Source organism: Lichenostomus cassidix, chromosome 18 (genome assembly GCF_008360975.1).
Source record: "Lichenostomus cassidix isolate B80296 chromosome 18, HeHo_3.0, whole genome shotgun sequence".
NCBI lineage: Eukaryota > Metazoa > Chordata > Aves > Passeriformes > Meliphagidae > Lichenostomus > Lichenostomus cassidix.
Window position 1 is genome coordinate 2627420 of NC_139498.1, and position 20232 is coordinate 2647651.

A 20232-nucleotide genomic window follows, 5' to 3' on the forward strand; every position below is an offset into this window, starting at 1 on the left:
AAATGCCACCGCAGCCCAGTCCCCGTCACTAAGGGACGAGCAGCACTCGACGTTGTCACTCACTCTGGTCCCCGGATGGCACCGGGGCAGGAGCTGCTCAGTCACCACCAGCTCTCCCTGCCCACCAGTGCTGCAGCTGGAGGTGGGAATGAGATCCCCAACACCTCCATCCCGCTGGCAGCTCTCATCCTACCTGTTCTCCTCCTCAGCTGGCACCCCAAACCTTTGGGGACCAGCACGGTGACAGGGCACAGTGACACAGCCTGCCTGGGACCGGCCGTATCCCCCTCCCTTACTGTTATCAGGTCATCAAAATTTCATCATTGCGGTGCCCAGGCACTAATGGCTTCCCAAGCTGCATCAAATTTTAATCTTCCCTTCCTCTCCCCTAAAAGCCACTCTCCTTCCCGAGCCGGAGCCTTGCACGAGGCCAACAGCAAATGTGGCAGCACTGGCAGGGACAGGGGAGCTGGGCCATCCCCCGTGCTCAGCCAGCCCCTCCTGCCCTGATGCCACCAGCACAGAGGAGCTGCCAGCTCCCCTCACCAAAGCCTGGCACCAGCATCACATCCCCAGGAAGGGCAGGGACTCGTCCTTGTCCCCCTCCCAGCCAGTCCCACAGGGCACCGTGTGTGCAGACGTGCCCAGGCCCCACGCACAGGGACAGAAAATGCTGGAATTCCCCCGCTGCCATCTCTAATAAGCCTCTTTGGTGGAAGCTGCCCATGGCAGGCCCCTGCCCCAAATCCCGTCTGGAACCTTAAGCCTCCCAAATCCCTCCTGGGACTGGCCACGGCCTCCTCAATCCCATTAGAGGTGCTGTGCCAGTGCAGGGGGTCCCGGGCTGTGCCCCCAGCACTGGATATGGGGAAACGGCATCTCTGGTTGTCACAAAATCTACAAACAGTGGGTAGGAAGAGGCTGGGGACCCCCAGGCTCCCCCCAGACCTTGGGGAGCCCTTTATTGCCTTGTTCATCAGCCAAAGGGGCCTTTTCTGGCGGGGTGGGCAGCCCGTGCCCCCCAGCCCTGGCACAGCCCCCCAGGCCCGGCACAGGTCGCACTGCGACAGCTCCCACCCGGGCAGCGCTGCCGGCTGAGCCTTCCCCCAGCTCCGCATTGGGCTCCGGGTAATTAGCGCGAGGCCCCTAATCAATAAGTTATTTTTTGCCACGGGTAATTAATAATTACACAGCACAGACGGGCTGTAATTAAACTTCCATCCCCTCTCTCGCAGGCAGCGAGGGGCCTTTTTTAACCAACCACAGGTATCAAAGTGCCTCACCCCGTGCCTGGGCAGACCCTGCGCCCCGGCCGGGAGGTTTCGCGCTGTCTCCTCCTCCTTCCCTTCCCGATTGATCCCATTTTCTTCGGCTGCCACAATCGATAGCCCAGGCACAAAGCGCCGCTGCCCCTCACTGCCAGCCCTGTGGGGATGCCCTGCCTGCCCCACCGCAGTGGGGATGAGCTGGAGCCCGGGGCTCCGTGCCGGGCTGTTCCCAGCTCCATCACCCAGCTCCCTGTCCATCCCAGCGAGATGCAGCGGAGAGCGCCAGCACCCCGCGGGCACCGCAGCCGGGAGGTGACCCTGCTGGCGCGTCACCAGTGCCACCCGCGGCAGGAGAGGCGGGCACGTGCCAGGCTTTGGGAATGATCCCTCCAGCACATCCAGCTCGCTCGTGGCCGCTGCCACGCCGGGGCCGGGCACCGAGCAATGTCACAGCGCCCGCGAGGACGTGACACGCGCCGCAGAGAGCCAGAGCCGCAAAGCTCGGCTCCTGCGCCAGGAGAGCGGAGCAAAGCCCCTTCCCCACCCCTCCAGAGGGCTGGGGCACAGGCAGCCCCACATCTTCCACCCCACAGCAAGAGCCCGGAGCCCCACAGAGACATGGAAGGAGATTGGGTCACCCCAGGAGCCTGTCCCACAGGCAGGGAACAAACAGATCACAGGGGACCCGCCAGCCAGAGACGCCAGCCAGGAGAAGAGAAACTCGGCAAGGGAGTGAATCAATCAAAGAGACCTTCAGAGCTCCCCACACAGGGCCTGCCCGGATAATATACTGCCGCTTTAGATGTTATGTTCTGAACTTAATTACTGAGAAATTATAGCAGTGCTGGGGGAGGCTCAGGGGGAGCGGGAGCACGGGAGCGCACAGGGACTTCTGGCTCCACTTGCTGCCACAAACAAGGGCAAGAAATGTCGTGGGTGAGGACCCCCGGCGCTGCGCTCAGCTGTGCCCCCCCATTTCCAGTCTGGATCTGCTCAGTCCAAGCGCAGGGACAGAGGCAGCCACGCTGCAGCCCTGCCAGCTGAGAGCCTCCTCTCTGGGCCCGCAGGGACACTCACGGCCAGAAAGGGGACCCCAGGATCTCCCCCCGCCCCTCTGAACCCCAGCTGCACCCCAAAAGGCCACAAACTATTTTTATATCTCTGTGGGGTAGCGGAGCAGCTAAAACCAGACTGTGCTGTGCCTGAGCCCCAAGGGCGAGGAGCAGAGAGGGGCTCACCCTGCCCAGCAGCGCTGCAGCCCCCAAGGGTTGTTGGGGTGCAGTGGGAGCCCCCCAGCCCCCCGCCAGTTTGTACCGCTGGCTGGAGGTCGACGGGACCAACATCAGGGTATGAGCTGCTCCCTGGGAACCCCCCAAACTTGCACCCCGGCTTTTGTGGTACAGCGGGGGTCCCCGGGAAGAGGGTGAAATGGGCACTGTTGCCCCCCAGGGTTGCTCAACCTCCCGAACGCGGTCCAGCCCAGACTCTACCTCATGCTCAGAGCAACACGTTCCCCCCATGCCCAGCCTGAGGGCAGTTATGGGGAAGGGGAAGGCAGAGCAGACACATGCTGCTTGTCCCCCTGAACCCTCCAGCACCGGCGGGCCCCAAGTCCTCGGGAGGCTTTGCGAACACCACGGATGCTGCTCTTCCCCCGGCAGGAGCTCCGGAGCCGCCCCGCTCCCAGCCCCCGGCTGGCACACTGATCTCCCAGCCCGGGGGTAGCAGAAGGCTCTGTTGAGGGGTGCAGCGCGGGGACCCCCACCTCTCCGCGGTGCATCTCCCGCCGCCCCCCGCATCCCCTTACCTTGTGCGCCGGTTCCCGGGGGGCCGGGCAGGGCGAGCACGGCGAAGCAGAGCAGCCCCCAGCTCCGGAGCCGAGCCATGGTTCCGCCGAGACAAGCTGGGGGGGTTGGGGGGGGAGAACTTCCCCGACTTTATAATCCGGGCGGCTTCGGCGCAGGGACCCCCGCAGCAGCGCTGCTCAGGGGGAGGCGAAGGCGCCGGGGTGAAGAGCTCCTCGTGGGGTTGGGGGCGGTCCGCAGGCAGCTCCCCACCATCGGCAGCTTCCCCGGGGACGTGCGGAGCCGGGACCACCAAATCCGGAGCGGAGCCGGCAGCCGAGCCCCTCCCCGAGCGCTGCGCCCCGCGTCAGGGAAGGGGACGGGAAGCGCAGGGCGCCGCGCCCCCGGCCCCTCCTGCCCGCCCGGGCTCCATGGGGGCCGGGTCCCCGCCGCTCCGGGGCCGAGCGAAAAGTTTGGGGGCGGGGGGCGGCCCCTTCCCAGAGCTCAGCTCTTGCCTAGGGACATCCCCTCCTCGGCGGCTCCGGGAGACAGGGGGAGGGTTCGTCCCCGGCGGGGAACGGGGGAAAGTGCGGCGGCGGCGGGCGGCGGCGCGGGGTCCCGCTCGGAGCCGCCGGCGATGCGAGGCGGGCGGGCTGGCGGCGCCGCGCCGACCCCTCTCGGCGCTCCGGCCGCTGCTGCTCCTCCTGCGCGGTGCGGCGGCGGAGTGAGCGGCGGCGGCGGGGCTCGGCGGAGCCGGGGGCAGCCCGAGCCGGGGAGGCGGGGAGACGGCGCGGCCCCGAGCGCTACCCAGCGGCCGCGGAGGGAGCGGGCGCGTCCCCGCCGGCCGCCCCCGGTTCGTGCGGAGCGGGCGCGTCTCCCCCGCCCCCGGTGCCCCCGCTGGGGTAGCAGCGGCTCCTGTCTGCAGCTCCCACCCTAACCCGCCCCTCGCTGCCCCAGTCCCTCCGACAGCACTCAGAGCATCAGCACCCGACCCCTGCGACGGGGACACTGCACATCCCCCGGGTAGCTCTAAAGCAGAACTCGTTGGCACAGGATTACCAAAGCAAGCATTTTTAGATTCTCAAAAACAAAACCCCAACAAAACCTATAACCCCAGAGATGACCCAGCTGCACCTCCCTGAAACCACACAACCTCATCAGGCCTGATCCCGCAGTTCCTCAAGCCCAGAGCTCCCAACAGGATCACACATCCTTCAAAGATGTCTGTGCTTTCTGCTAGCACAGTACCTTGCATTAGGTGGGGGAAAGCAGCTCAGTCACGGCTGCTACCGAGCATTAACACCCAAGGACCTGCACCATCTGCACAGGAGGAAATATCCATCCGGAATGCTGGATCAGCCTCCTGAGCATACACGGCACCTCTGAGCCAAGGGACCTGCAAGGATCAGGCTGAAACGAAAGCATGAGCAGATTAGCCTGGAGCCAGCCCCGGCGCTGCCGGGTCACACCAGGGCAGGGACGGAGGGAACTCTCCCACAGGCATTGATACAACTGCGTGTGGCAGTGCCCGGGCACCCGTGTGTGTTTGCACTACACTGAAACACTCACGTGTAAATCCTGTCCTTAGGGGGACAATGCCTCAGTGCACGTTGCGTATTTGGAGAGCTACTGCCAAATTTCCCATCGACCTCTTGAAGAGAGACTGAACAATAACCCAGCACTTGCCCACCCCGGCATTAATCAGCTCCGTGGCTGGCATTCTCAACCGAGATGATGGGATCAATGTGCTGTGGGAGGCAGCGATCCTGGCTCACCCCTCGGGGAGGTGGTTCCCGCTGCCGACTGGAACAAGCAGAGGGAGAGGCTGCCCTGCCAGGGGTGAGCTCAGCCCTCTTCGGGGGTTCAGACCCATTCCCCAGGCACCAACACACACCCTGCAGCCACAAAAACACTCAGCACGCTCCTAAACCCCTGCAGGATCAGGGCTTTGTTCCATGAAGAACAGGAATTCCTGTCTCCAGGGCCATAAATCCAGGTCTGACCCTGGTGCCGGCACTGATTTATGGTTATTACAATTAATCTTGCCGAGCTATGAGTAGTTTATTACCCACTTGCACAGGTACCTGGTTCCCCACGGTCACCCAGACTGATTGAGTCTGGATCTCACATCAATGTTCCCACCAGAGCACATCCCCCCTCCCAGTCCCGTCTGCTCCGTGCCAGCTCTCCTCTGCCCAAATCCCTCCAAGCAGGAGCAAGTTCCAGCAGGTAACACCACACCTGTCTCCGGGAGCGTGTGGAAGAGCCCAGAGCTGTTCTGCACAACGCTGGCACATCCCAGGGCTCAGAGAGGGCAGCGGGCTGCGGTGGCCCCACATTGTCACCCATTCCGTGACCCTGCGGACATTCCAGGTGATGCCCGAGTGGGAGGCTGTGTCCTCCTCATGCTGCTGGGTCATCCCTGCTCCACCCAGGGCATTTCTCCATCTCCCATGAGTTTTGGCCTCCTCCACCAGCAGCATTACTGAGAATCCCAACTTGGGCTACAATCTGGGGCAGCACCACTTGTAATTACACCGGCAATCGCGACAGCACATCCCTACAGACCAGCGTGAGCCACATCACACGACTCCTGCAGCTCCAAGACTCCTCTAAAAGGGGGTTTTGAGCTCCTCTCTCCATCGCTGACCCCATCACAGGGGTTTCCAGCCGCCACCATCCCCGAGCTGCGGCCGGAGCTCCGGCCAAGGAGGGGTCAGCCCCGCGGAGCCGCTGGCCGCGGGCAGCAGGAACCCGCCCCGGGGCTATTTGCGGATGTGAACGCTGTTATTTTGCCTCCTGCTTGAAGAGGGCGCATCAAAGTCAAACCCAAAATACGGCGCTGGGCTTGAATTAAAAACTCTTGTCTGAAACCAAGGCAAGTTCCAAAAAAAGATCAAGGCTTTGTTTGAAATGTAAAAGTCTTTGCCGGGTTGTCAGGAGCTTTGGGGACCATCAGCATTATCCAAAGGCTGCAGGACAACAGCCGAGAGCTTCAGCCGCCCTCAGCATCCCTCCTCTTCCTCACAGGAGGCACTGACTCCCAGCAGCATCCGTGCTCCCTGCTCCGGCAAGGGGCTGGGGAGTGCAAGGACAGGTCGGAAGCGCTGCCTGCGAGTGAGAGACTCCAGGAGCTCAGTCCTTCTCCGCTATCAAAGGCGAGAGGAGATGGATGTAACCACAGGCTGTCAGCACCGGCGCAGGGAAGAGAAATTGGATCCGGGAGGCTCGGCAGCCTCACGGACAGCAGGGTAACAAGCTCCCACAGGCAGGAGGAGAAGCCAAAACCATCCAGACCAGCAATAATGTGCACTTTTCTAACAGGGGGGATAACTCCGGCTGCAGCAAGGCTCCCTAACACCTTTTTTTTTTTTTTTTTTTTTTTTGTAATTAAGATTGAAAGGGGCTTTTTTCTCCAGAAACACCAGCTCTGCTGGAAGAGTCAATCCGGGGTAGCGCTGCAGGCCAGAGCAGCCTCTGCAGTCATTTAACTCCTCTCTTCAAACCTGAGCTTAGGTCCCTTCTCCCCAGAGCTGCAGCTTGGGATGAGTCACAGCCACCTCATTCCCTGGGCCCCGAGGGCTCTCCCCAGCCCTGGAAGGCCACACGCAGCCAAATGCCCCGTTTTTGGCAGGGCTGGAGCTGCCTCTCCTTGAAGGGCATCAAACAGGACTCCACGGTGCCCTCGGGTGATGGGCAAGGAGCCTCCAAACTGGCTCAGAACAGAAACATCTTAAATCTTTTATGAGTTAAAAAAACACCGAGGATAGGAGCAGCACCAGGAGCACGCCCTCTCCTTCCTGCCAGGGCTGCTCCTCTTCCCAGCCCTGGGGCTCTCTCCCAGCATCAGCTGTTCGGGGCATCTCAGCCCAATTAAGATCTTCCTTCAAGGCCTCAGCGAGCCCATGCTGGGGGCTCTGAGCTGGCAGAGAGCACAGCAGTGTCACCTCCCCAGCACTTGGGGACAGGACTCCCATTTCTGAGCAGGGTGCATCTCTCTCCTTGCAGAGCTTTGGGAAGAAGCCACAAAGGATCAGAGACTTTGTAGAGAGACCTGCTGGTGGCTGCCACCACTCTGCTCCACCTCTGCACCCATCAGATGGGCCCAAAGAATCCATGAACCACTGGAGCAGGGGGTTAGGGGTCCCACCTCTCCAGCGTGGATGTGGGGACCATGGGACACCCACTGAGCCAAACCACCCCTGGTTCCCCTCCAAACACAAGGGTTTGGCAGATGCAGCCCCACCAGGGACTCCCAAACCCCCACAGTGATGGCATTAAAGCTCCTTCTCCTGCTCTAAAGCCCCTCTAATTGAGCACCCCGAGACAGCTCCTCACCTTCCCCGCTGCCTGCACGGGAGAGCAGGTGGAGAGGCACTAATCCCAGCAGCCAGGGAGGCGGGCAGAGCAGGAGCCTTTGCTCCATCCAAAGCTTTTATCCTCCTCCCCGCGGTGCTGCATGCTCCCAAGGAGCTCAGCTCACACCAACGGGGGGGTCTCTCCCCCACAGAACAAACAGGGTGTGGGGGTTCCCCATTTGCTGCTCCACGTGAGAGGATCTGGAAGTCCCACAGTGGGGAAAACACAATTCCTGCTGATCCAGACCCTCCCTTCCCCAACTGGGGGCTCACATTGGTGAATCCTCCTCCAGAGTGTCTTTGAGGCTGCAGTTACTGGGGGGAAGGAACATTTCTAATGCTGGAACCATGAAACCAGGACCTCCCTCAACCCCAGACACACCAACTGCTCCTCCACTGCCCTGCAAAGCCAAGTTTTCCTTTTCCTACAGGCTGGAAAGAGCCAAGAGAATCCTCAGGATGAGCCACGGGGAAAGCTGGCTCCACTGTGCAGCAGGAGGGCAAAGGTGCAACCCCCAGGTTCAGAGCTGACCCCACACCCCAGGACCACCAGCACAGAAACTCCCCCTCAGCAGCACCAGCCCCCACCAGCAGCCCAGACCTCAAGGCTGAGTTTTTAAATCAGGAGATTAAAAATTTAAACTAAGGCTCTGGCTCATTTTAACATGATTTCTTAACATTTAAAGGCCACCTTCCGAGCGTTCCTCGGGAAGAGCGGCTGGGGACCAGCCAGGTTTGCTGGGGGCTGCATCCAAGACTCTCACTTAATCACACACTGCTGGGAGCTGAGGTTTTTGAGGCGCTCATTGCTGAGCCCCCAACAGCAGCCAGAGCCAGGCTGGGGGTGCAAAAGCCCCCCTAAACCAAATCCCATCAGCCAGAGCATCTGCAGTAACCCCATCCCTGATTCCACACCCAAAGAGAAGGGGTGCTTTGTTGGACAATCCAGACCCAAAAAGACTTGGTGGGGGACACCAGATCATTTTAGGAGGAGATGTCACTTGTGTTGCCACTGTCCCAGCACCTCTGACCTTGCCTGGTCACCACCCTGTGACATCTGGGTGCCCACAGCAACCCTGGACACTTTTCACATCCCATAATTTGGGGTTACTGCCAGCAGAACCCCACAAAAGCATCAGAACCCACCTTACTGGCCCTCAGCAAGCATCACTTGTGGCTCATCCCTCGTGGAAAGGGCCAACTCCAGCATTTCCTTGCCCTGGCACAGGGTTGGCATCCCAGGGCAGCTGGACAGGACCCTTGTCCCAACTCTGCTCTGCATTAATACAGGAAATTTAACACACCTGAACCCCTCCAGGTGGGCTCAGGGGGTACCTGGAGCCCCCAGCCCGTGGTTTCCCAACTCCCTGCTCTGCTGCCAAGGGAAGGGGGGACCCCTGGCCCCAGCAGTGGGACAGGATCCTGGCTGGGGGCTCCAGCCGTGCCTGCAGGTGATAAATAATGAGCGAAAATCAGGGAAATAGTAAATAATATATTTACAGACCTGCATAATGGATAACACAGAGCTCAGGACAAGGCAGGTGATCCCTGCCTGGCAGGGGAGTGGGCACATGTGAGGACACGGCCAGGGGGACACATGGCTCCCCAGGCCTGTCCCTCCATAAAAACCAGCCTTTCTCTTCCCCACTTGTGTTCCCACAAAGCCCCAGGGCCCTTTTAGGGAGATGTAATTACCAGCTCCTCAATCAATCCCGTCAGCAGCAGCCAAACCTCAAAGTGAATTATTCCATAATTGGGTGGGGATTGGGCTGTGGGGGCACCCGGCAGGAGGGTCCCTGCCCAGCCCCCTCCCCACGCCCAGCCCACCCATCCTGCTGGGTTTGCTGCTCCAGCCAGCTTGGCTCTGCTCCCTCCCGGGGGCTCCGGGCGTTCCTGGGGTCACCACACCCACAGCATCGCCCTGTGTTACCCCAGGGAGCTCAGAGACGCTCAGGAAGTGGATTCTGGTTTGTTCCCACTGAGGAATTCTGCTTCCAAGGGGCCATGGATGGGATTTGCTGTCTCTTGTCCCCCCTGAGAGCTGTGACTCATTAACCATTAGTGAAGGACAAGGCGTTGGGTGGGGTGAAGGGGCAGGTCTGAGCCCTGGCGCTGCTCTCCCGGCACATTCCTTCCCAAAACAAACATCCCTCTGGGATACAGGAGGAAAGACCCGACTTGGCTTTAGCAAATTCCCAACACAACCTCGCAGGCAAAACCTGGGGGAGCAACCCCCGGTGCCTCAGTTTCCCTGCACGAGGGCCAGCCCGGCCATACCATGGGTGAGATGAGGACAGGGGTGACACTGAGCCCTTCCCAGCTTGGTTTGTGTCACCGCCTTGCTGGGAGCGAGGCCGGCAAAGATCCATCTCCCTGCCCGCTGGATAAAACAGCTACATTTCAGATAATTCCAGATAGTAAATTTTTTGAGTCCCTATAAGCTAAAATCAATATTGGCACAACTGTGCGTCATTAAAAACTAAATGAACATGACAAAGCCAAACTGCTGCCTATTAAACAAATGAGTTTCTATCCACACAGGCACAGCGGGTTCTGAAATCCTCTATTCCGGGAGCAGAGCTTTTATCCGAGGGGTGGGAACTGCACGGAGCAGTGTGCCTGCCCTTCCTGGGACACCAGGACATGCTGTTCCAGGAGCTCAGCCGTGCTGCCATCGGATTCCCGAGGTTGGGATAGGGATGGGACAGGGATTTGGTGTGACAGGGAAGTCACCAGGAGGAAATCTCAGGGTGGGGGACACTGTGACAAATTGGGGTGCCACAGGTGGGGCAGGATGTGGGAAGGGCAGTGGGATGGGAATGGGATGGGAGAGGGACGGGAGAGGGATGGGGGAGAGAGAGTCATGTGGTGATGGCTCTCCAGGGGTGGTGAAAAAATGCAGTGGTGACACAATGGTGACACAATGGCAGTGCAACAGTGACACAATGGCAATGCCATTACAATGCAGTGGTGACACAACGGTGACACAATGGCAATGCAGTGGTGACACAGCCACAGTGTCATGAAAATACAACAGTGACACATTAGTGACAAGATGGCAATGCAATGGTGACACAACAGTAATGTCATTATGACGCAATGGTGACACAACGGTGACACAATGGCAGTGCAACTGTGACACAATGGCAATGCAGTGGTGACACAACCACAGTGTCATGACAATACAACAGTGACACATTAGTGACAAGATGGCAATGCAATGGTGACACAACAGTAATGTCATTATGATGCAATGGTGACACAACGGTGACACAATGGCAATGCAGTGGTGACACAACCACAATGTCACAACAATGCAACAGTGACACAACAGTGACAAAATGGCAATGCAGTGGTGACACTATGGTGACACAATGGCAATGCAATGCTGACACAACGGTGACAAAATGGCAGTGCAATGATGTCACAATGGCGTCACAATGGCATCACTATGGCAATGTCATGGCAATGCACTGGTGACACAACAGTGACAAAATGGCAATACAGTGGTGATGTACTCACAATGTCATCACAATACAACAGTGACACAACAGTGACAAAATGGCAATGCGATGGTGACACAATGATGACACAATGGCAGTGCAATGGTGGCACAAAATGCAGTGACACAATGGTGGCACAATGGCAATGCAAGAGCTGCACCCCATGCTGGACACTGCGCCACCTCCTCCCTGGAATTGTGGCAGGAACCTGCACCAAACCTTCCCAGCCCAAATCTTGGAAGTCCTGGCAGAGCCCCTCGTCCTCTCCAGGGACTGGGAGGGTCAGGCTCTGCCTGTCACCCTCATCTGCCACCATCACTCCGTGCTGTCACAGGCACACACTGGGGACACTCTGCCAGCCGCCCACTGCCTGTCCCTGTGCTGCAGTTCCCGTGTCCTGATTGTGTCCTGATTGTGTCCAAGCTCTCCCGGAGGTATCCATGTGAGGAGGTGCTGGATGAGTGCTGGGAAGGGGGGCTGGGAAGGGGGAAGGGGCTGCTGGGTTGCCACCTCCCCCCCACCTCCCAGCGCATCCAGCAGCCGGCAGGAAAGCCGGGAAGCGCTGGGAAAGGTCAGCGTGCTCAGCCATGGGAAGGAGAGCGCTGGAGGGTGGCTGAGCCTCTCCCACCGGTGCCAATGGCTCCGGGAGTGCTGGAAAAGGGCTTCCCGTCACCTTCCTCCGGGATAAACCCCCCCCAGCACGGACATGCCGGGGCCACTCGCCCATCGATGGCTCCTGGTGACACTGGTGACCTGCTTCAGCCCCCGCCGTGCCCTCTCTGGGGACATCCCCCCATCCTGCCTGCTCCTTCCCCCACCAGAACCTTCATTTCCCTGCTTTTCCTCCATTTAACATTCACATTTCTTCTCCTTGTTCCTCATCTTTTTCCATTATGGTTTCCATTTCCTTTTCTAAAGCTTTCTGCCATGGAATTATTTTGTTTTGGGGAGCTCAGGGGAGGTCTTGCTTGGCCCAGGTTCCCTGGACATCCTCTGCTCAGGCCAGATTGGGGAGCTGTGGGGATGTGATCCATGCAGGTCCCTTCCAACTGGAAATATTCCATTCCTTTCTGTCCAGAAGTGCTTCATGTCTGCAGTCAGCTTAGGATTTGGGGGAATAAAGGGAAAAATAGGGGTTTGGGAGATCCTGATTAGGATTTGGGTGAGCAGAGCTCCATGTCCCCATTCTCTGGGGGATTCCAGAGCCTCACTTTTGGGGTGATAAGCTGTGTCCACATATGGAATTTTGGCCTCCTGGAGCCACCAGTGGCACCAGTGCAGGGTGATGGATTGTCCCACTGGGGACAGCGTGCAGCACACCAGCTCCTGCCTTGGTGGCACTGAGGGCTGTCACTCAGAGACTGTCAGTGGACTGTGAAGTTCACCTCTGCGAGGAGAAGTGACTGGGAATGGAAAACTGAGGCTGGGGAGGGATTTTCCCAAGGAAAATGTGCAGGATCCAGCCATGGGCTCCAGCTCCATCCTGCCTGATGCTCCAGCAGAGGAATGGATGGCACTGTGGCTGCACCCTGATCTGGAATTTCTCCCACAGGGAGCTGGGAAGAAGCTGCACCCCCAGGAATGCTGGATACATGCAGAGGAGTCAATCCCATCCCTACAGGACTGAGGCTGGGAGGCCTGGGAGAGCTGCTGTGGGAAGTTTTATGGTGCTTGAATCAATCAGTGGGAATCCCATAAAAGTCAGTGGGTATAAATGGGTTCCTGGGATAGGTTTTGACATCCAATTGTCTTTTCCATTTCAGTTGTCATAAAGCTCTGCACACCCAGATATACAGCCCGAGCCAGGGTGCACACTCCGAAATCCTGATGTGCAGCCCACGTGTGCCACAAGCCCCGGCACACGTGCACCCAGAGGCTCTGGACACACACATGGAAGAGCCCCCGCTCCTCCCAAGGACCCAGGGATCCATTTCCCTGCCGTTACCCATGGCAGGAGCAGGGGATGGGTGACAGGGGATCGATTTGTGAGGCTGTTCCAAAAAAAACCTCATTTAAAGGAAAACTTAGATGAGCAAGCAAGTCGTACATCATCTCCCTGTAAATCGTTTGTCGGGCTCGGGGAGGTGAGTGACAGGGCATGGGGATAGAGGGGGGGCTTGGGAGAGGGAGGTGGAGCAGGATCCCTGGTTGTGACCCCGTTTCTGAGGCAGGGGGATGGGGAGAGGGAGCCCAGGAGCCAGGATATCCCCTCTCCCCCATCCCCACCCCTCCAGCCTGGAGCTGGAATCACCAGGAGAAGGTGACTCTGCATCACTTCCAGATAAAGAATTATGGATAATTTGCTTCTGCCCATCTGGCACTCAGGGAAGAGATGTGCAGGAATGAAACCCCTGGCTCTGGAGCCTCCTTTTCCTCCTCCCTCTTTGTGTTGGCCTGTTTGGAAATGAGAGTTGAAGAGCATGGAAGGGCTGGGAGGAAGAGAAGGGACTGTGTGGTGCAAGGCATCACTGGGATCCCACACTGGAGACCTGGAATCTCTGGGGCTCCACACTGGAGACCTGGAATCTTTGGGGTTCTGCACCCAGCATCCCAGGGGTCCCGTGATGGAATCCTGTCATCTCTGGGGTCGCACACCATCATCCCTGATGTCCCAGACTGGAGTCCCATCATCCTTGAAGTCCCCTGCCAGCTGGCACGAGTGCTCCTCAGCCAATAACTCACACCCAGCCTCTGCCTCCCGTCCAAACCCATCTCTCCGGAGAGCAGGAACGTGCCGACAGCGATTTATCCCCTCCCCGGGGAGGGTGACTCGGCGCGAGCAGATGCCACTTTGTGTCACCGCCTGATTTCTCTCCCCTCCATTCGCAACTCATCACCAGCTCCGGCGGTGACCGCTCCCCTAAATCACCGCCCCTGCTCCCGCTCCAGCTCCCTCTGGGATTGATGCCGCGGTTTTTCTCCTCTCCAAGCAGCCACCCGCTGGCTGCGGCTCCGCAGGGACCCTGCGGAGGGAGGGTTGGGACAGAGGGGCTCCGATCTGCTCCGTAATCATTGTGGCACTCCGTCCTGGCAAAGGGGGTGCCCAGGCACGCACATCCCGGCGCTAATCCTGCTCTTTCACAGGCTCGGCATCCAAACCCGCGGTTTTTCCCGCTGATCACGGCCCCGTGGATGAGCCGGGGCTTGTTCCCCGGCGCGGCTCCCGGCTTGGCACCGGCTGCAGCTCAGCAGCCCCTGCCAGGCTCTGCCTCCCTGGCAAACAGCAGCTTCCTTCTGGCTGCTGTCAGGGCTGAGAATTCCAGAGAGCATCCAGGCTGCTGGCAGGGCTGGGGGAGCGGCGCCGGGAGCTCCTTTGGCAAAAAGGCCCTAAATGCTCACATCGGTGTCCCCTGGGAGCTGGGATGGGCGGTGGCTGTCACCGCGGAGTGACTGGCGATGGATGCACTGCCCCGTGTGGATTTGGCGGCGGATGATGCTCAGCAGGTGCCACGCTCCTGTTGGATTTTGTGATTAAGTGATCAAATAGAGGATGTTGGTGTCCCACCGGCATCCAGCCAGGTCTGCTCCTGCCCCACGGAGCTGCAGGGAGGGAAAGGAGACATGGAGGGATGCTGTGCCAGACCCCAGCATCCCAACTCCAGCCCGAGCCTGGGCTGCAGCCAGAGGAGGCTGGAAGTGGATAAAGCTCATCTCCTCCAGCATATGGAGCTCGGAGCGAGCTGTCCCCAGGCAGCGGCGGGGCGTGCACGGGGAGCTGCCCCCTGAGCCCACGGCCCCTGCCAGAGCCTGCCCACATCCACATGCTCCTGTCCCCTGCCAGGATCCGTCACCGCCGGCTGCATGGGGAGGGACATGGGCACTGATCCGTGCTGGCCTCAGCTCCTGGCACCCGCGGACAAGGACATGGCACAGCCCCACAGCCCCGGGGAGGGAGAGCTGGCTGCGGTGCAGGATGGAGCTGGAGGTCTCCATGACCTCAAAAGGGAGGAATGGACCCTCCGAGCTCCCAGCTCCAGGCAGTGGGGACAGGCAGCTGGTGCCCCTTGTCCCCTGTGCCACACTGATGTGACCATGGCCAGGCCGTGGGAACGCACACCCCTGGGCACTGGGGACAGTGGGACTGATTTAAATCCACTTTAAATGCCAGTCCCTCTCTGTGAGTCCCTGTCTCACGTGACATCAGGCTGTGGCGTCACCAGGACTGGATCCATGAAGTCCTGACGGAGCAGGATGAGACCCTGTGCCACGTCCAGCTTCACGAATCAGGCTGAGCACGAGGGGGTTTGAGTCCATCTGCACCTCTCAAGGTGCCAATGAACCCCTTCCACTGCCACCAGCTCCTGCAGAGCCCCCACCCCGTGTGTCCCCATCCCCTGGGAGGTACAGCCCCCAAAGCCCCCCTCAGCACCCCAGAGCATCTCCTGCCACCCCTCACCAGAGCCAGGGCAGTGCTGGTGGAGGCTCCCCGGTGCAATGGCAGTAACAAGCTTCTGTTAAATAATTGAATTCCTCAAATCGTTCCCTTTTCCCTCCGGTTTTGGTACACATTTGTCACCGTGCCATTAGGCAGACGCTTTGCTCGCACTTCATTTATTCATAAGCGCGGCCGTGGCAGTGACAGAGGGGCTGAGCACAACTGCTGGCACGGGACATGGCTGTCCTGGCACTCCAAGATCTCATGGTGGCACCAGGGCAGTGACAACACCAGGGTCACAGCTGAAGATGAGGCCTCTGCATTCCACTCATCACATCTTCCCAATTATTGGGGACAGATGGGGACACATCAGCTCGGTGCTCACTGCACACTATCTCCTGCAATGGCTTTGGGTGGTGGCAGCACTGAGGGGTGCAAGAGCCACCCCAAGACCTCTGGAGTGCCCAGAGCTGGAGCTGCCTCTGCTTTCCATCTCTGATGTGTGCAGGAGAAGGTCCAGGGGAGGGATTAAAGGTAAACCTGGCCTTGCTCCTGCTCAGCAGAGCCACAGAGCCACCATGAGCTCCTGCACCAGTCCCAGGAGCCAGGAGGATGTGAAAAACCATTAAAGGTCATCAGGGAACAGCAATTCCTTGGTGTTGGAAGTCACTGACCTCAGAAGCAGCCAGGGATTGGCACAGGACATCAGCATGTGTCCATCCCATGGCAAACTGCTGGTGCTGCTCCCAGGATGGGGATGACCAAGGCAGCTCTGTGGTGGCCACAGATCCACACTCCTGGCCCTGGGCTCCTGTTGGAGTCCCCAAGGGACTGAGCACCTTGACGGTGCTGAACTGGAACCCTCTGACCCAGGTGGAGTTTCCACACGTCCATCTGTGCCATGAGTGGTGCCACCTCCGCGGGCTGGGGGCTGGAGGGACGTGCCTCGCCTTGCAGGAGCTCTGCTCAGTTAATTGCAGTAATTAGCCCGTAATGAAGCAATTATTTGAGGATGTGGTGCCATGTGTTCCTGCAGGGGGGAGGACGGGGGACGCAGTCTCAGGGAGGCACGGTGGCAGCGGGCACAGGCGGTGTGTGCCGAGGGGACAAGGACACTGCACATTTCCCGAGGAGACCAAAGGGACTTTGGGGGACACAGTATTTTCTCCATGGATTTTTGCCCAGGATTCCTGTTCCTCCATGACTCTGGTCTAAGGGAGAGCCATGGTGGGACCCCGCAGTGGTGGCAGGGAGGTGATGGGACGGACAGAGCTGTGCTGGCGGGAGCAGCATGGACACGTTGCTCCCGAAGGCTGTGCCGGAGCTGGAGCCAGGGAGGTGCCGGAGCCAGGCGAGGGGTGGCTGCCAGCTGGCCGGCTCCTCCCTGGATCAGCGCCCGGCTGTCTCTGCTTGCATGGAAGTGGCCAAGTTAAACCTCCATGCATGGAGAGGGGATGGGAGCCGCGGAGAAAATGCATCTCCAGCCCTGTGGATGTTGCCCGTGGCCGTGGTGCCTATCCCTGTGACACCCTGTTGTCCCAGAGACATGAGCCAGGGAATCGCCCCTCTGTAAGGCTCCTGGAGCGGTGGAGGGGCAGCTGGAGGTGTGGGGACACCAGGATTCTCCTTGGGGATTGCTGTCCCCCAACCCCTCCCCATTTGCACCAACCTCACCAGAGCAGCCGACAGCCCGGATTTCCCTAATTTCACCCACGCACTGGAGAAATAAGGCTTGTCCCAGCTCTAGTGATGGACATCAGGAGCCTCTGATGGCATCCCATCCACCAGAGCACCGGGACCCCCCCAGCCCCTCCGTGGCACCGGGAGCATCCTCCAGGAGCGCCCCGGCTGTGCCGGGCTTGCTGCAGCAGAGCCCCCGGCGCGGAGCGTGCCTGACAGGAATCGTGGCTCGGCGGGGAAGGAGCAGACGGGAGGGAAATAAAAGCAAATTACATCAGTGCTGGCATGGGCGGCCATCCCGGAGAGCTATTTCGGGAAGGGCCAGGCCGGCTGCGGGGATAAGCACTTGCAGATGTTGCTTGGAGCGCCTCGCCGGGCTCCTTCCGCCGGGGCTGCGGGGAAGGGACACTGCCAGCGCGGGGACACCGCAGCGGGGTGGGCTGGGGGTCTCTCCTCCATCCACCCCTGCAGTGAGGGGATCCCTGGGTGGTGCTGGATGCCTGGATCCAGTCCTTGGACCACCGTGGGGATCCCCAGCCCTGCGTCAGGCTGCCACACACACCAGGACGCTCAGGGACTGCTGCCTGGGGGGACACACGGTGCCCGGCTGGTGGCCAGGACGTGGTGGCATCTCAAGGTGATTGGCAAGGGCAAGGAAAGAGAAACCTGGCCGTTGCCATGGTTACCACCTAACATCCTCCAGCACGGGCTCCAAGCAGTAACGCCGGTGTTGCGTCGCCGGGATGGGTTGTGGCAGGGAAGGAAGGGATGGATGGCTCCCGGTTGTGCCGTTTAGTTTTGGGGAAATTCAGGCTGCTCCTCAGCAAGAAGCAGTGAGAGCTCAGCCTTGGCCCGGCTGGGGAGGCTTTGATGCACAATCACCCCCAAAACGCTCCCAAATTCTGCTCAGGATCAGAGCCCACGCAGGGATCCGGCCTTGGCTGCAGCTGCCGCGGGCTGGAGCACAGCTCAGAGCTGGGATCTGATCCCAGGTCTCCGTCAGCCTCGGCGCTACCCTCAAACCAAAGGAAACAGCAGCTCGGGGTGGAACGGAGTCAAATGAAAGACGTGGCAGATGTTTCTCCTCTCCCCATCTCCCGGTTTGCTACGTGGGACAGGATGCTGCCGGGTCCCTGTCCCTGCTGCCCCCGTGTCACCCGGCGGCACGGGATGATGGGCACCGTGGTGGCAGGTGGCATTTGCCAGCTGCCCCGGCCGCTGCGGGGAACCAGCACTGCCACCACGACAGGAGGGAGCAACTCATTTGTGAGCTGCTGCCAGATGTTCCTCTGCAAAATAATTCAATGGAAAAAACAGGGAAGGGAGAAGGTTTTTCCAGCAACATCTTGCTTTAATATTGAAAAAGAACAGGAAATAATGCTGGAGGAAGGAAAGCAGTGCCCAAGTTTTTATCCCCTTCCTATGCACAAGCAGGGTCTGTGGTGCTGAGCTCATCCCGGAGGGATGGTTGTGTGGAATCCCAGAAGTGCCAAATTCCGCAGCCCCAAGGATCTTCCCAGCATCCCAAGGAGCTCGAAGAGCTGCGTGGGCTGGTGACACTCTGCAGTCACAGCCATGCGGAGGTGACAGACTGACCCACCACGGCTGACACCCGGATTTATTGCCTGGACAGGCAGCCAAGGCCCTGCACAGCCACCGAGGAGAATCCAAGGACAACACAGTCCCTGTGTGACCCCAGCAGCCTCCCCCAGATCCTGGCTCCAGCCCCGCTGGCTCAGCAGGGAATGTGGGTTCTCTTGTCCTGTCCGGCACACGGCAGCCCCCAGGGGACACCAATCCCCACGAGGACCTCTGAGTCCCCCACCAGCCCCACATCACCTTGGGGAGCTCCAGGGAAGGCAGAAACCCCTGAAATTAGACTGAGGGGAGGAGGAGGTGATTTCACACAGGGCTTCCCCTTCCTTTTTCCCTTTCTTGTCCCTTACCACACCTCTTTTCCCATCCTATCCCCACCCCATCCTCATCTCTGTCTCTGTCCCATTCCAAACACATCTTCATCCTCATCCCATCCCATTCCAATGGATCCATCCCCACCATAATGCAGGCTCACTACCATGTTGTTCCCACCATCCAGCAGCTCAAAAACAGGACCAGGCAGGTCAGGCTGGAGAAGGAGCAGAGCCAGGATATAGAGACACCAAAAGCCATCATGGTCCCAAAGGAGAAAAAAGATCCCCTGGGAGAGGAGGGGGAAGGAGAAGAAAAGGGAAAAAAAAAAGTTCAATCAGCTTTGTAAAGGGCACAATTTACAAAATCCATTCCATATTTTACTAGGCTGGGATTTAGGGATTAGTCTGTAATACTTAGGTGGCTTTTTGTAATAAAACCCTGAGCTGCAGCAGCCTTGGGAAAGGAGAAGGTGGCAGGAGTCTCCTCTCCATCCCGCACTCGTTTTCCCAGAGTTTCCTCCTTTCTTCTTTCTTTTTTTTTGATCTCGGCAGCCCCGTTAATCTGGGCTTTATCTGCCTATGGAGGAGGCCTGAGCTCTTTATTGGATTTTTGGCAAGAATAAATGATTTCGTTTGGGATATTACGGAGACAGTTCCGTGGGATTACGCCACCTCATAAACGGAACAGCGGGGATCAATTCCTCGCTGTGGGAACACTCCTGTGCCTACGTGCTGCTGCCTCAGGAGTGTGGGTAAGGCAGGTGTGGCACAGGTGTGGTGGGTATGGCATGGATAGGGTGGGTATGGCATGGATAGGGTGGCTATGGCATGGATAGGGTGGCTATTGCATGGGTAGGGTGGCTGTGGCACACATGTGGCACAGATGTGGCTGTTATGTCCAGCCCTGACCCCATGGGCAGCCCAAGGATCAAACCAAACCCATCCAGAAGTGTCAGGGAGGACGTCAGCATGAGGCCACCAAGCAGGAACATCCAGCCAGGGCATGGCAGGGACAGAGCAGGGGCTGGAAGGTGACAGCACGTCCATCTCTCAGGAGGATCCTAAACCCACACCAAAGGTCTGAATCTCTTCAGCACCAGCCTCAAGAAGGAAAGGAGCTCTGGGGACAGGAACAGCCCTGGTCTCACCCTGGGGCTGGGGACAGTGTCCCTGTCCCCTCCTCTCCATGGCGCTGATGCCACCAGGGTGTCCCTGCAGCGTTGTGGCAGAGGGTGGGCAGAGCTTTGAAGCGTGGGGCTGAGTGGGTGAGGGAGCCAGAGCAGTTATCAAGTCTCCTAATTAAGAAAATCCTTTGGGGAATGCAAATCCCTCGGCTGCCAGGGCTGTGTGGGAG

At 59.2% G+C, this 20232-nt stretch overlaps 1 protein-coding gene across 1 annotated transcript in view; it reads right to left on the minus strand.

Moving 5' to 3' along the window:
- The window catches only part of SDK2 (sidekick cell adhesion molecule 2), a 45588-nt gene extending 41821 nt beyond the window's left edge, over positions 1 to 3767 (minus strand). The window contains exon 1 of the mRNA XM_085077402.1: positions 3076 to 3767. Within this exon, the coding sequence (XP_084933528.1) occupies positions 3076 to 3154 (79 nt within the window). The 5' untranslated portion in view covers positions 3155 to 3767. The remainder of the gene's footprint in view (positions 1 to 3075) is intronic.
- Between the last annotated feature and the right edge of the window lie 16465 nt (positions 3768 to 20232).